This window comes from Rutilus rutilus (assembly GCF_951802725.1).
Source record: "Rutilus rutilus genome assembly, chromosome: 5".
NCBI classification, from domain to species: Eukaryota; Metazoa; Chordata; class Actinopteri; order Cypriniformes; family Leuciscidae; genus Rutilus; species Rutilus rutilus.
Genome location: NC_140213.1, coordinates 24,744,002 through 24,761,663, shown reverse-complemented (window position 1 = coordinate 24,761,663; position 17,662 = coordinate 24,744,002). Strand labels below are relative to the sequence as shown.

The window sequence follows — 17,662 nt, the reverse complement described above, 5'->3', positions numbered from 1 at the left end:
AGGTTTATGTGGCCGCTCTTTCGGCTTGCCACGCCTTGGTTGATGGGGCACCGCTAGGGAGACACCCTCTGCTCTCTCGCTTCCTTCGTGGGGCCAGACGACTGAGGCCTCCAGTAAAAACCAAGATCCCTTCATGGGACCTAGCTACAGTTCTCGAGGGTCTGGTTGAAACCCCCTTTGAACCTATAGAATCAGCGTCTGATAAATTTCTGACTCTAAAAAATTTTTTTCTCATGGCAATAACTTCCTTGAAGAGAATTGGGGATATGCAGGCTCTGTCTATCTCTCCATCCTGCTTAGACTTTGCCCCAGGAATGGTGAAAGTGATTTTGCATCCTCATCCTGATTACCTGCCTAAGGTTCCATTTTCGGCTGTACATCCGGTCATTCTAGAAGCCTTCTGTCCTCCACCGTTCACAACGCCGGAGCAGGAGAAATTTCATAGACTGTGTCCAGTCCGTGCTCTTCAGGCTTACATCCACCGCACTAGCCAGTGGCGTAAGTCAGAGCAACTGTTCGTCTGTTATGGTGGTAGTAACAGAGGGGCAGCTGCCACCAAGCAGACCATGTCTCATTGGGTCAGGCCAGGGATGCTATTGCTCTTGCTTATGAGGCGCGAGGTCAAGCTTCGCCTATAGGTCTTAGGGCTCACTCCACCAGGGGGGTCGCCTCTTCTAGTGCTTTGGCAAGGGGTGCCCCCCTACAACAGGTTTGTGATGCGGCAGGTTGGTCCTCTCCGCACACATTCATAAGATTTTATAGTTTGGATGTTCATGCCACTCCGGGCTCTCATGTCCTTGAGTCAACGTCACAAGCTAATGTCTGAGGCCTTCTTGCGTTCTTGTGAGCACACCTGCACAACCGTGGAGGTCCAGACATTTCCAAGCACGGCGGCGTGGGTATTCTCGTTCCCAATGCGCTGAGCAGCGCAGCATCTCGTTCCGCTTTCTCAGGGAACGTTCCCGGTTACTTGACTGTAACCTTGTTCCCTGAGAAAGCGGAACGAGATGCTGCGCTACTTTGCCGTGCTGAAGATGTCCCAGGACTGCTCTTCAGACAAAATATCCTGACGATGCACCTGTGGCTCATCTATTTATAGCCTCGTGTTGCGGGTGCGCGCCGATGACGTCATCGACCGAGGCTATATTACCTCTGGGTCAATTCTATCGACGTGTTACACACAATATTCACAGCTGGTCACGACTAAAGACGTTCCCAATGCGCTGAGCAGCGCAGCATCTCGTTCCGCTTTCTCAGGGAACAAGGTTACAGTCAAGTAACCGGGAACGGACTGTGTGCTCTCATCTGATGTCTGTGGGGGACAAATCAGAAAATTATTTTCTTTTTAAAGTATATGTACATACATACATACATATATATATATACACACACACACACACACACACAGGGTGCGATTTGTGAAAAAAACAGAGGGGGGGATGTTTTGAAACATTTTTATTCATAAAAATAAATCATGAGAACATGAACTTCATTCACTGCATTTGCTGCTCTGGACCCTTTTCATTGTTCCCAGCTAGCTAGCTGTTTTCGCAAAAAATTTAAAATGTAAAATGCAAAATGCAAAATGCAAAATGTAAAAATGTAAAACTGTAAAAATTACATAAATATTTGTACTTGGTGACATTCTGAAAAGCCGTACATGGATCAAAGCTAATGGACAGGATCAGATAAATCAGAGCTTAGATTCTCTGCCCGAGCCCGAACTTGACCCGACCCGGGCCAGCCCTTGAGTTACAAAATGCAACACGTCACGTGTCATGCTCAGCGTCTCCTCCACTCGCACGCATCACACCGGGCCCGGGATAATAAACTTTAAAAATATTTATTTTGTTTAAAAATATTCTATATTCTAAAACCTTGTTGAATTAAATTAGAGTTGTAGCCTACTAAGCCTAGCCTACTCCTCCTAGGCCATCCAAAGTTCATTCTTGTTCATCATTGTTCACGTTTTTTTTTTTTTTTTTTTTTTCTTCATTCGGATCCATTTGATTCTGAATAAACAAACAAGGCAGTTTACATGATTTGTCCTTGTTGCATTATTCATTAAGATAATAATTAATAAATGAACGCACAATTATCCGTGAACTTGATAAATGTTGCAGATATGTTTTAGCCTACTATGCACAAACAAATGCCTTTCAACTTATGTGTGCAAAATTCAGAAGCAGTAAATGAATGTGCAGAAATTTGTACAGAGATTCTGTAGGCCTACTATATGTGTTGTAGCCATTAAATAAGCTCATTTAGTTTCATATTTGTTAAAATATTATAATGTTATTTTTTTCCATCTATGTTGATTTATGAAAAGTGAACAGCAGGAGTAAGATAGGATGTGCAGTATATCGGGAGACTAAAAAAATACCTGCAACCGTCTCACAAGTGTTGATAGGCTATTACTCGTGAGGTGTAACTAATCATATAGCGCCGTGGGCGGGACATTGAGCAAGTTGGCAGAGTGGTGATTACAGAGAGGCTGCAGAGCCAGTCAAAGTAGCGCATTTTAAAATAAAATGGACTTTAATCAAACCACGGATCCGTGATAAGTTTTGTGATCCGCCTCGCCACTAGTGTAGTAGCACTGATCACTTTGAGGGGGGGATAAAAATAATTAAGCAGAGGCAGGGATACATTGACCAGAAAGGGGGAAATCCCACGCATCCCCCCCGGCAAATCGCACCCTGATTATCTGTGTATTTAAGTTCCCCTCTCACTCCTTTTCATTGCTGGTTATTGTTTGTGCACTTGCACACTGTTTCGTGTTTGTTTGGATTTTGCCTATGGAAATAAATATTGAGTATTTTGTATCTTCGCTTGACCTTCGTCTTCTTCATCCACCCGTTGACGTTACAATGGGATTGAAAAATGATTCAGCAACATTTTATTTAAAGTGTGAGTTTTATTTAAAATCAATCAGTTGGGGGCAGTTCATCTAAAAGTTGATGAGAGTGTTTTGTTTACTATATTTAGCTATTAAAAATAGTTTACCAAATAAATAATTTACCAAATAAATGAAAAAGAAAATTCAAACAAAGTGAAGTACTTTTCATTTCTAAAGTATTTGGGTTTATTTATTATACAAAGCCATTTTTGTCGATTTTTCGAGAATAACTACATATATAAATAACTATATCGTGAAATATATCGTTACCGTGAAATAAAATTAGTCATACCGTGAAACAGAATTTTGGTCATACCGTCCACCCCTACGTGCATGTATACAATGTTAATAAAAACGTATGGGACAACATATGATTGATTATTGTCTGCTTGCATACAATGTTTAATACGATGCCTGCATTCTCCACCAATCTGTAACAAATTAGCTCAAAAGGGAAATAATAATAATAACCCATAATTACCAATTATGATTAATTATTAATATTTGGGTCAGTTAATTAGATTAACTTGAGGTAGCTAAATTAATATTACAATCAATTAATCAGTTCCAACAAACTCTTTTGATTATTCATTTATTCTAAGAAAAGTGTATCTTTCATGGCCACCGAATTTTTTTTATTTCTTAGCATGTACAGCGCTTAGAGCATGTAACAAGATCAAATTGTAAAATGGACTTTGTTGCAAGCAGAGAATCAGAAACCAAATACATAATGTGCACAAGTTTTATTAACTAACTCACAAACATAACTAAAACTAAACAAACATACATACATTCATACATGCATAGGTAGAATGGTGAGTGAAATGGAACCGGAAACAGGAAATGCAAATGCCACCCTAAGGGGCTGTTTACACCTGGCCACTTCATGCGTTTTCTCAGATCAGATAGCTATCCGACCATGAAAAGACCAGGTGTAAATGCCCTCCGAAACGCATTCGAGACGGATTTGAATCCGATCGCTCAAACCACTTCAGGAGGTGGTCTGGGCCGCATTCCAGACGAAACTGGACAAGTGTAAATGCATCTGGTTGTTGAAACCACATATGTAAATTGTATTCCTCCCAAAAATGCTAAAAAATACACGTGTGAGAGCGTGTTATAGGCTATATGTAATGTTATAGCCAGATATGACGACGCTACTGGAACACGCGCGTCACCGCAGATGAGAAGCTGAGCATCTATTCATCAAGCCAACGTGCAAACTGTCACAAATCAAAGTGAAAGTAAGTCGCAGACGCTTAACACACAATCATCATCATTAAAAGTAAAAGAAACGAAATGATCTTACCAGGGCTGTTGCTGCTCTCTCTTATTGCGGTCTTTGATTTTGAAATTTTAGATGATCATCAAAAAAATGCAGCTCATATCTGTTGCTTTCGGTGACGTGCACTCCATTAAATCTGCATATAGCGCGGGAACTGAAGATCGGATTTAAATCCGTTTCGCAAAAACACATTTATGTGACCAGGTGTAAATGGAATCGTTTTGATAAATCAGATAGCTATCCGATCTGAGAAAACGCATGAAGTGGCCAGGTGTAAACAGCCCCTAAAAGAAAGCCTCGCCACCCCTGCTGCCACCCCAGTTGGCAGCTAGGGATGGGTACCGAAACCCGGTATTAAATGGGCCCTGGTGCTGAATTATGAAAGACCGCTGGATCGATATGCTCGGACGTTATCGGTTCTGCTGTCGGTACTGGAGAAATTAAGAAAGTACACGTGCTATTTATTATTGCTATTAAGAAATTATTATCTTGCGAATTTAATATCGCCAGCCACTTCTATATATAATAATATTGAACCATTTGTCTGTGATGCATTTTTGCTAAAGAGAGAGAGTGTGTGTGAGAGAGAGAGAGAGAGAGAGAGAGAGAGAGAGAGAGAGAGAGAGAGAGAGAGAGAGAGAGATCTTTCACGCGGAGCCACGGCGCGCACAACACAACAGCCCTGCTTAATGAGTGACGATGAGGACAGAACTAAACATTCAAACTTTAGATCTTTGATATTAAACTAATTTTATTTTAGATTTAGATTTTGGCTTCCAATGATTATAAAAAAGAAGATATTTGAGGTATAACCATTAAAAACTAAAGCTGCATTCTGTCTAGCTCAACTTCCTTCCCTTCACAGCGGTGCGCTGTCATTTCTCCCTAAAACCCAAACATAACGTCAGAATCTGCACGATCGGTGATTGTTGTAAAATGTAGTCTATCCCCCCCTCCCCCAGTAACAGCAGAAACTGCGTTGTTGTCGGATGAGAAGCGCTGAGAAGAGAGGGCGGTCACTGTGGTCCATCTCTAATAAAGCCTGAGAATGGCCACCCCTCTCTGGGTTTGCTGTACCAATGAGAAGGGTGGACTGTCTGGCGGGAGTTTCCTCTGTGGTGAAGATTTATGACGCTATCTCAAATCTGCCTTACCTCTTTTCTGTTAATTAATACTCAGATAGATATAACAAATCCACACTGCATTCTAAGAGAAGGTGATGTACATCAAAGCGTGAGTCATCAAATGAGGATTAATTAGATAGGAGACATGAAACAGGTAAAGTTACATTGACCGTTGGTTGTAAAATACATACCATGGTGTATACATAATAGGACACAAAACATCACACTCATTCACACAGTTTCTGGGATGCACGTTCATTTCTAGCTCAGTTCGTCTCTGATTAATGCAGTGAAGTCTGCATGGAAGATTGTTTCTGTCTTCCCATTGTCTCTCTCCTGCACATGCGGCCACAATCTTTTGGATCGTAAAACTCTCTGTGTTTCCTGTAACAAGACACCGTCCTGCCAGTGTGTTAGCTTCATTTGGGATGTTAAGTTTTGGTGAAAGTTTCACAGTGAGTTTGCTGGATTATTCATTAAATAAATGAATTGTGTGTGTCCGATTGGTCCAGACGCTACACTTAAATGGGCGTTAATAGTTATATAATGCGTAATAATGATTAGATCTGCATTTGGTCTTAAAGAGGCAGCAGTCTAATAAACCTGCTGATGATTGCTCCATTAATGTGAATCAAACCACAAAAGGCAAAGAGAAAATCAGTCGCAGCTCTTGAATTATATAAGCTTTAATCTATCTATGATAAACTATGCAGTGTTATTTTAAATCTGACTTTATTAGCTGTCTTTTTAGCCCATATTAGGCTACTCCTGAACAGTAATGTCAGTAGACATTACTGAAATTAAAGCACTGGGCCTATAATTTGTATATTTGTTTAATTGTATACTTTTTTTGTTTGACCATGTGTTTGTACTTTGTTTTTGGTGCCCTATGTCTTCTGAATATAAAACACAAAAGCCTGCACCCTTCTGCATAACATACAGTACATTGCTAAAGCAATTGCTTCTTCTTTTGCAATAGATATTTATTTTACATTTCAAAATATAAAGCAATATTAATTGTGTTCTAAATGATTTTTTTCCTCTTTTTTTTTAATATAACAAAAAGAACCGATAAGAATACCGTTAAAGTACAGGATCGATAAGGATGAGGCCAGCAGCAAAAAAGCTAAGAGAGGGAAGGGCTAGTGAAAAGGCCTTTTAAAGCTTGACAAAGGACACACCTTGCAGGCTGGCTCAACCAATGAGAAGAGTGTAATTTCTGGCGGGAGTTTCCTCTGTGGGGAAGATTTATGAGTCTCTGTTCTAAGCATGCTCACTTGCAATGGCACGCTGGATTGGTTTCTGAAGATGAAACTAAGAAAGATTCTTGTAATACTAATATGTTGCACATCTATCGGCATATCATGTACATAATCATTTCGATCTTCAAAGTACCAATTTATAGAGACCAAACATGGTATGCGTGTGGGTTCTATAATAAGACATATAATATCAAAGAGATAATAGTATCAACAGATAATAGTATTAAAAGACACAACACAAGACAGTAAATCATTCACAAAGTTTCTGGGATTTATAGATCAGTTCGTCTATGATTAATGCAGAAAAGTCTGTATTAAAGATCTTCCCATTGTCTCTCTCTAGAGCAGTGGTCCACACCTGGCTCTTTGGCAAAAATCATGTGGCTCGCAAGGTCTCTCACCCTCATCGTTTCAACAAACGATCGATTATAAAAAATTAAGACAAATCAACAGAGATCGGCTCTCTGCAGAAAAAGCAGCCAACTACAATTCCCTTGTTGTACAGCCTACCGAAGTTAATGAAAAGTTTATGATAATAATAATATTCAAGTTGTACTGGCGGAAGTGCATGTTCAGTGCTGTTCGCGAGTGTCACTCACGAGTCACCACAGCAGTTAACTAACCGCTTACGTTTCTGTGGTAACCTACAGCTCCTGCACTGGGATTCAAGCAGCACAGCTGGTTTAAGGTAGGCCTAATGGTGAGAACCATTTTTAGAATAGCAGCGAAAATGTAAAAGTAGGCTATATAAACTTTAACCCCCTGAGGTCGGCGGTATCGCCGGCGATACCAGCTCGCTTTTTTTTTATCAGTGTAAAAGAAACTCATAAATACTCTGTTGACTTTGATTTTCCATAGGAGTTTCATACATCAATCGATTCTGTTAAATGTGTATTATTTTTCTGTATACTCACAATAAAAACAAAGTGTTGTGCTTTTCGCCAAATTAAGAAAAATAATCACGGAGCGAGTTCTGCCTTCTCTCTGTCCGTGTAGTCCATTCTGAAACGCGTCCGAAAATGAATCATAACTCAGCGAATACTTCTCACACAGGCACGTGATATATGTCTTTATGAAGCTTGAAATCTCTTCTTTTAAATGAAGTAATTAATAAAAAAAACAAATGTTTTCAACTCATGTAATCCGTTTGAAAGCAAGGAGAGGTACCGTTTTTTCCTTCTGCCTAATTATCTCTATAATGAACTGAGGCCGCCCCGCCCCCGGCGCTATTGACATGGTAAATAGTTTAGGTGATCTATGCTTCGCACCCGCCCCCCGATCAATGCCTTGAAAACACGAAGTTTCAACAGATCAGATTCACTGATAGTTCATCGCGTTTAGAGAGGATGGCGCGTTTCTCCGATAAAGACGCCCTTCAGATGATCCTGGACAGCGAGGAATAACTCACCTTGGCTTTTCCTCAGAGGAAGATTGTAACTCAGACGAACAGCAGCATGTTCAAGAGCGAATTGATCACGCCGAGTAAACACCGAGTTTTCACGTGAGTAAATACGTGAACTCAAGTGGTCTAGTGGTAGAACATTTGCCTAGCGTGTCAGAGGTTTTGAGTTCGAATCTGCACTCATATAGTTTTTTTTTTTTTTGTCAAATCAGATTATGTTTATCAGAGGTTGTATATCAGGCAGAGACATGCTTGTGTGTATTTTATTTTGTAATTTCACTGGAACGAAAAGAGAGTCTCCACAACGGATTGAAGCGCGCGTCCGAGTGAAGACTGCGCGAGCCTAAAACAAACACAGTATCTGCGTCTGACTCGCGGGAATCCACGGCGCAAACCTGTGAGGGGCTGTGTTTTCTCGAGCCCCATATCAGCTCGAGAAAACACAAGTTTATTCAGATCATTACTTGTTTACACCGTCTCGCAGCGCTGTGAGGAATAATAATAATAATGGAAAATGTCCCTCAAAAGGTAGATGTAAACAAACTATTAAAAGGTAAATATAATTTTTTTTCTTTAAATAATTTTTATTGTGTTTTATTAGTAACAAATTTGGGGAGAGGATAAATATTCCAAAACTGAAAATACAGTATGAGAATTTACTGCACAATTACTAGACATGTTTACCTTGGATATTATACAATTTACAAGCACAATTTGTGGGAAAAAAAATGTATATAAAAAATATAAATAAAATTTATTTTTGTGTATAAATATATACACATATATATGTGTGTGTGTATGCACATATATATATATTTGTATAAGCAACGTATTAAACTGCAAATTAGCATTTATATTCCTTATAATAAAAATGAAAGACCTATGTTACAGACATATGAAAGACAACATTTCGTTGATTAGTTTTGGATAGATTATACATTTTTACTGTAAAATATCTGCCACCTCAAATAAGCTTTTATTTGCCAATTTTTTTGTCAAAAATAATCAAATAATCAATCAAATCCTTAACTTTGAAATATGTATGATAAAATGTATACTTTAGTTTGTACAAAGAAAGATTACACTTGAATTGTTGTTTATTTAAATATTTACAAGGTAGATGTAAACAAACTATTAAAAGGTAAATATAAGCCTTTTCTTTAAATAATTTTTATTGTGTTTTATTAGTGACAAATTTGGGGAGAGGATAAATATTCCAAAACTGAAAATACAGTATGAGAATTAACTGCACAATTACATGTTTTCCTTGGCTATTATAGGCCAAATTGCAAGCACAATATGTGGAAAAATAAAAAAGAATTGAGATGCTTCCAACTGTTGCTCTTGCATTCTTGTGGCTCAGTGACTCACCTGAATGAATGGCTCATTAAGTATGCGGTCCTCAGGTGTGAACCACTACATATGCATGATCGTCGACGCCCACTCGAATATTGCCTTTCCAAACAGAAAGTGCTTTGCAAAATTCAAATCAATGTATTGTGTTATGTGAAGGATTAGGCAGGGTGATTTTCACATAATTTTGAAGAAAAAACACTAGGCGATGACATCCATTAGACAAAAGTCTTATTGGCACATATTTAGTGTGTGTTTTGTGGTCTTATTTCAGAAACTTTAGTTTTTAGTTTTTTCAATAACCACGCATAAACATTATTCTCTCAAAAATGCAGACATGTACATTCTTGTAGCTCACATATTATGGTAGCCCTGTTTGTGCTAAATAGTGTGTAATTTTTTTTTGCCATTACTATGTTTATAAGCAACTGAAAAAAGCACAAATGTCAGGGCATGTCAGAACATCTCAAGGACCCCAAAAACACCTCAGACCCCAGAGGGTTAATATATAATTTTATTGAAACGGGTGTTTTGCTGTGCAAAGAGACAATTCGAAACACTTCACCCACTGGTTTCACTTTTGCCGCAGAGATTTAATGTCCTATAAATTTTTGATAATCCGCGCAGATTTCAGTTGATGATTCTGTTTAAAGTTATTAATAACAAAACATGAATGAATGAGAAAAGAAATATTAAAAGCGCGATAAGTCGCGAAAGAGAACTAAATTGATGCTGTGCGCGCGCTCCGAGCACAACACGGACAAGCATAGTAGCCTTTGTCTTCGGTTGCGCGCCTAAACGGCCAAATAAACACAGAAATATATCAAAATGACAAGTCGAGTATTCACGTAAACACAGTGTGCATTCTCTCTCTCTCTCTCTCTCTCTCTCTCTCTCTCTCTCTCTCTCTCTCTCTCTCTCTCTCTCTCTCTCACACACACACACACACACACAAAAGAGGATTTATGCTCATCACTTGGTAACTCAACCTCACAGTGAAAGCTCTGCACAATTAATTACATATTGCAACTTATTTATTGTTTGAAAAAAAACATGTCTTTAATTATATATATATATATATATATATTTTTTTTTTTTTTACTGTGGCTCTTTTGGAAAAATGCATTAACCAAAAATGAAAAAAAATGGCTCTTTGGTCAAAAAAGGTTCCCGACCCCTGCTCTAGAGCATGTGTTCACATTCTTTTAACACCCATAAAACCTTATCTGATCGTGGTCATGACAACTAGGACCGTCTTGCCCTGTTTGGGGGGATGGGACCACAGATCCCAGAGTGAAGTTTGAAGATTTTTATGGTACATATACCAAATAATTGTGTCTGATTTGGTCTCAGTCGTTACAATGCACTGACTGTATTTCTTTATACTTCAAAATAAAACTCTATGAACCGCACCATTGTTAACATACGGAGCTGTCAGAAACACTGCCAGCGTGACATTAAACAGAAGTGTTTGTCCAAACTCACAACAGGTTTTACGAGAGAACGCAAAGGTTTTACAAGAGAATGCAAAAGTTTTGCGAAAGAATGCAAGCTTTGAAAAATATTTGTTCCTCCCATCTCATATTTTTTCGACCACCATGTACCTTGAGAGGCTCCGTAGGATTTACAATTCTTACAATTACTAATATTACTATTCTTTATTCCTACATACTATAAACCACTATAAAAAAGATAAAGTACTTTATGTGTACATTTACAAAATGAGAACTGTGCACCCTTATTGCTCTACCAACTCACCAGGGAAAACCTTCAAGTAATAATGGGCCAATATTCACTACTGGTAGAAGAGCTACTGTATATATACAGAGTCATAACTCAGTCTTATGCTTTCTGAACCACCACTCAGCCATGGGAAGCTTTCATATATTACTATTTTGCTCTCTGCTATATGTGTACACGGCCTCAACATGCCAGCTGCTCTGGAAATTTGAAATGCCTAGTATTTTTAAAGCAGGGGACATAATGATTGGTGGAATTTTTCCCATTTTTAATAAACAAGAAAATGTAAATGCCTCTTTTGAGAGAAAAATGCAAAGGATTAATTGTACGGGGTAAGTTCAAAAGCATGTTTGTGATGTTTGTGACCTACGTGCCTTATGATAGTATTGGCAAGGTTCAGGCATACATTGTTGTTCTTGTCAAATTTATTGTACAGATTCGACCTACGTGCCTTCCGCTGGACTCAAGTCATGATGTTTGCAATAGATGAAATAAACCAAGATGAGGGTTTGCTTCCTAATATTTCTTTGGGCTATAAAATAATGGATTCTTGTGCTTCGCCCTCTAATGTTTTACGTGCATCTTTCACATTGGTGAGTGTGCAGAAGGAAGAGGAATCTACAACTCAGTGTCATCTTCCTCTTGCAGCTCTTGTAGCTGAATCAGGATCATCACAGTCCTTAGCTGTTGCTGGAACACTTGGACCATTCAAAGTGCCAATGGTAATGGTAAAATGAATTAATCCTGCAATGTAATTGCATTTAAGTGTTCCTGATCATGTAATAAAGTCAATTAACGGTCTAATTTATATAATGTTTTTTTTTTTTTTTTTTTTTTAATCTAGGTAAGCTACTTTTCAACATGTGCATGTCTGAGTGACAGAAGAAAATATCCATCATTTTTTCGTACAATTCCAAGTGACTACTACCAAGCAAAAGCCTTATCCTCTCTTGTAAAACGATACGGATGGACTTGGATTGGAGTTTTGCAGTCTGACAATGATTATGGAAGAAATGGGATTTCAGCCTTTACAAAGGAGGTGGATAAAATGGGAGTTTGCATTGCATTTGTTGGCACAATTTTAAGAACATATCCCCAAAGTAAAATCATTGAAGTTGTTGAAATGATAAAACAATCTACGGTAAAAGTGATCCTGGCTTTTGTGCCAGAGGGAGATCTCTATCCCCTAATGAAAGAAATTGTGAAAAAAAACATCACAGGAATCCAGTGGATTGCAAGTGAAGCCTGGGTAACTGCAGCAAGGCCCTCTACCCCTGAAATATTCAAGTCTTTTGGAGGCACAGTTGGATTTGTGGTACGAAAGATGGCTATGCCCAAACTTGGACCTTACCTGAAAAACATCAGTCCTTACTCTCCTTCACAATCTTCTTTTGTCACTGACTTTTGGGAAACAATGGTTGGCTGTAAGCCATGTCTTAAATGTGAGCTGCTGCCATCTGCAAATGTTACACGCAACAGCCAAGTGTGCACAGGAGAAGAACAACTAAATTACACAGACAAATTCTTTGATGTAACACAAGTAAGAGTAACATATAATGTGTATCAAGCTGTGTATGCAATTGCATATGCTATTCATAAATTGCTGTTTTGTCAAAAGGACAAAAATGATGTTTTGAGACAGTGCTTAAATGTCTCCCAGATAACTCCTAAACTGGTGAGCAAGTTGTTTAATTAATTAATTAAAACATTTACAAGTCACAATTCAACAGTATATTATACTTAACTATATTATACTTAACTATATTATACTTCATTCCAAGGTCAGCGATCAGTTACAGAGGGTATCTTTTGTAGATAGATATGGAGAAAATGTGTTCTTTGATGAGAATGGAGACCCACCTGCATCCTACGAGGTCATAAACTGGCAGCTAAGAGGAGGGGAGGTACAACATGTAACTGTGGGCTACTTCAGTACATCTACAGATGGAACATATAAACTTACAGTTAAAGAGGATGACATCCGCTGGATCACAGGAAATTCGGTAGTATATACTTAGTATACTCACTTATATATATATATATATATATATATATATATATATATATATATACATTCATTCAGGGGTTGGACAATGAAACTGAAACACCTGGTTTTAGACCACAATAATTTATTAGTATGGTGTAGTGCCTCCTTTTTTGGCTAATACAGCATAAATTCCTCTAGGGAATGACAGATACAAGCCCTGCACTGTGACCAGAGGGATTTTGAGCCACTTCTCTCAGGTCACTATGTGATGCTGGTAGAGGAAAACATTGCCTAACTCATCCAAAACACCCCAAAGTAGCTCAATAGAATGGTCACTGTGCAGGCCATGGGAGATGTTCAACTTCAATTTCATGCTCATCAAACCAGTCTCACTGTGTATATTTAGCTATTATCATCTTGATACACACCACCACTTTCAGGGTGCACATGGTCCTCAATAATGGTTCGGCAGTCCTTCAGAGTGACGTTACCATCTAGCACAAGTAGTGGGCCTAGGGAATGCCATGGTATTTTAGCCCAAGCCATCACTGATCCACCCCTGCGCTTTACTCTGGGCACGCAACAGACCGGGTAGTACATTTTTGGGGGGCTTCTCCACACCATAACTCTCCCACATTAAGGAAAGACAGTGAAGGTGGACTCATCAGTAAACAATATATGTTTCACATTGTCCACAGACCAAGATGTCCAATGCTGGCACCATTGAAACCGGTGTTTGGCATTGGCACGAATGACCAAAGGTTTTGTATAGCAACCAGACCATGAATGTTTACCCTGTGGAGCCTCTGAAGAACAATTTTGGTTGAAACAGGAGAGTTGAGGTGCACATTTAATTCCACAGTGGGTTTGGCAACTGAAGACCACAAAGACTTGCTGTCCTGGTCACAGATGCGCCAGCAAGACGCCCACCAACAATTTGTCCTATTTTGAACTCTGAATATGTTGTGTGGTGTCACGTTCTGGGTTTTGTTTCTTGTTCCTGGTTCTCGTCTTGTCATGCGATTCCCTGTTTGTCATGTGATCCTGCCATGTGTCTTGTCATTGGTTAATCGTCTGATTACTATTCACAGGTGTCCCTTGTCTTGTTGTTAGTCTTGTGTATTTAAGCCCTCATGTTTGCCCTGTGTCTTTGTCTAGTATTGAATGTTTCTAGTTGTGTTTATGCCTTGTCCAGGTTCTTGTTTTGAGTTACCAGTTTACAGCCTTTATATTTGATTTTGTTTATTACTATTAAAGTTGCATTTGGGTTCGCTCCATCTTGCCTCCAGTGGGTTCATTCGTTACATGTGGATTACAATATTTTATGTACAGCTGTGCTATTGCTCTGCTAATTCAACCTTCTCTCTCTGCTCTTATTGATGGAATGTAAAATTAGTAACGATTGGTCACCATGCCATGCATATATGGGCATTAAACTGCCAAAAGTATATTGGCCAGTGTTTCATTTTCATTGTTCAACCCATGTGTGTGTGTGTGTGTGTGTGTGTATATATATATATATATATATATACACTCAGTGAACAATATATGTATTTTTATATAACCTACATTAATTTGACAGATACCCAAAGCAGTGTGCTCAGACACCTGCCCAAATGGCACAAGAAAAGCACAAATAAAAGGACGGCCTGTTTGCTGCTTTGACTGCATCACATGTGCTGATGGTTCAATATCAAATAGAACAGGTACACTTACCAATTCATCTGTGCTATATTTATGTATTTTAAAGCTTATTAAATGCTCCAATTTCATATTTGTTATGTATTTTATAGGAGCAGCAGACTGCACTCTTTGTCCTGAAGAATACTGGTCAAATGAGAGACGAGACAAGTGTGTCATGAAAATGACAGAGTTTCTGTCATATACAGAAACAATGGGGATTATTCTGACTGCTCTGTCACTCTTTGGAGCCAGTCTTACTGTAGCGATTATGATTGTCTTCATACACTTTAGAGGAACACCTATTGTGAAAGCTAACAATTCAGAGCTGAGCTCGCTATTACTTGTTTCACTGTTCTTTTGCTTTCTTTGTCCTCTTACATTTATTGGTGAGCCAACGATGTGGTCATGTATGCTACGTCATACAGCATTTGGAGTTACTTTTGGTCTCTGCATTTCTTGTGTTTTGGGGAAAACCATAGTAGTTGTTACTGCTTTTAGAGCCACTTTACCAGGAAATAAATTGGCTGGAAAGTTTGGGCCAGTACAACAAAGAGTCATTGTATTCTCATGCACTGCAATTCAAATAGTCATCTGTGTACTATGGCTTATAATAAACCCACCATTTCCAGAAAAAGTTCTTAAGTATTACAATAAAAAGATCATTTTAGAATGCAACACAGGTTCAGATGCTGCATTTTATGCAGTTTTAGGATATATTGGTCTTCTTTCAGCAATCTGTTTGATTTTGGCATTTTTAGCTAGAAAGCTGCCAGATAATTTTAATGAGGCCAAATTCATCTCATTCAGTATGCTTATATTTTGTGTTGTCTGGCTAACATTTATACCTGCTTATATCAGTTCACCTGGCAAGTACACAGTTGCAGTAGAGATTTTTGCAATATTGTCTTCTGCATTTGGCTTATTGTTATGTATATTCGTGCCAAAATGTTACATTATTCTCATAAAACCAGAGAGAAACACTAAGAAACACTTGATGGGGAAATTTCAAAAGGCCAGTCTTTGAGGTAACTACATGATAAGAAAACAGTTGGATATTCATGTTGTGTCATTATTTGCCAATACCTGCCCATGTATTTGTGCATTGACAAGAATAGAGTGAAAAGGGCAGCTATTAATGCAATATAAATAAAATGCCTCAGTATACCAGAGGTTGTGAAAATGTCTGTAATTCAATAAACAATGTTTATCATATTATGAAATTACCTGCTAAGATCACAATGATGCATGTGATTTAAACATAAATGCTATTTAGTGCCCAGACCCCAATCAGTATTAGCAAATTGACCAATACTACTTTCGTTTTATTGTCAGTGGGTGATGGAGGTGTAGTGCTTTATGTTGTCATTTTAACAGCATAATTTGGAAATAAACAAACATTACAAACATTTATTTTTTTTTATTTTTTTTTATAATGTTATATTCGCTGCATCTCAAACTACTGTTGTAGTCTATTATCCATGATGATCATGTGAATTCATGAGTTCACACTTACAAACAAGTCAGATAGAATACATGGTATGCATAATTGGCGTGCTGTCCGAGGAGAGGGCGCCGAGCTCGGTATTTGGCCCGAACCCAGAGTGCTCCCCCCAAAGTTGCAAAGGGACAGTAGCCAGAAAAAGATGTTGATAACCCCCCAAAGTCTTGCAGAGTGCAAAGTTGAAGGTGTGCCAATCATAGGGAGGGGGTTAGTCATCAGAAGGGCTTCTTGCGTCGTCGGACGAGAGTTTGATGGTCATGGCATCATAAGGGTGAGCCTCGCTGGTTGAAGGTTTGCTCATGCGGGACCAGAGGAGGTAACACTGCTGTGGCAGTAGATGCATGTTGAAAGGGGAATCGAGGCTCCTGCGGTAGCTAGGGCTGTGACGGTGGCAGTTTTTTACCACTGCGGTGGTAATGGACCAACTACCGGCGGTGTTGTGGTGGTTGGGGGGTTGTTTTGAAATAAATTTAAAAAACAAAGAAACAACACACTAAAGCCTGTAAAGCATTGAAATAAATATCAGTAAATACTGGTAACTTACATAATATAATAAGTTGAATCTATTTTAAAAAACAAACAAAAACTTTCGTTTAATATTTCCACACAAAGACGCGTGATAGCCTACCGCTCTGCGCTTTGAGAGGGATGTGGGACACGAGCAGGAAAGAGACCATCGATCTCTTTTCTGATATCTTCATGTTTTCTACTTGTTGTAAAAGGTATGAAGAGCGAATTTTATCTTCCACAAGGGCAAGGCATTTAGGCTATGTTTGCGCGCTGCCAGAGAAAGCCAAACTAAAATCACCCATGCGTGTGAAGCGTGCTTTACAAATGAACTTGACACGCCTTACCAATTACCATATGTCTAATAACAAGCACAAACTGTGTTAAAAAGAATTTGACGTACAAGTAAAAATGTAGGCTTACTTTACCACAGTAAAGAATACGAAAATAATAGACCTAATTAAAAGCGAACAAAGGAAGAAACGTTTATAATCCCCTTGGGTGAGACGCGAGTGAAAATGGGAAAAGAAACAAGAGATTCCATGCAGGGATGAGTCACTATTTTTGAATATTCGATTAGTTGATTAGAATATCTAATATGTTGTGCGATTATTCTCTAAAATAAAATCTCCATGTTCTGGTGCTGATGTGGTGGTGACGCGTTCATGTAACCAGAGGGTGATGCTACCAATAATGCACATAACAGCTGTCACAAAGAACCGGCAAAAGTAATGGTTATGAATGTGTCAAATATAGCAAGGAGACATTTGAATTGTTTAATAATAAAGTGTTTTTTTGTGTGTGTGTGTCAGTGCAAAGATGAAGTTGACGATGCTGACTCGTCATCTTCGCAGTGAACGCGCCTATAGAGAGAAATGCACACTTCATACGGAATACATAAGCATATTTTAGTCGGGTT

The 17,662-nt window shown here is 38.6% G+C and overlaps 1 protein-coding gene across 1 annotated transcript; it reads left to right on the top strand.

Moving 5' to 3' along the window:
- Positions 1 to 11,278: 11,278 nt before the first annotated feature.
- Positions 11,279 to 15,759, top strand: olfcn1 (olfactory receptor C family, n1; the record flags this gene model as incomplete). Its single annotated transcript, XM_084409985.1, has 6 exons — positions 11,279 to 11,397; positions 11,502 to 11,787; positions 11,910 to 12,740; positions 12,847 to 13,068; positions 14,635 to 14,758; positions 14,846 to 15,759. The coding sequence occupies 6 exons, from the start codon at positions 11,279 to 11,281 to the stop codon at positions 15,757 to 15,759; spliced, it is 2,496 nt and encodes an 831-aa protein (XP_084266111.1).
- Positions 15,760 to 17,662: the final 1,903 nt, after the last annotated feature.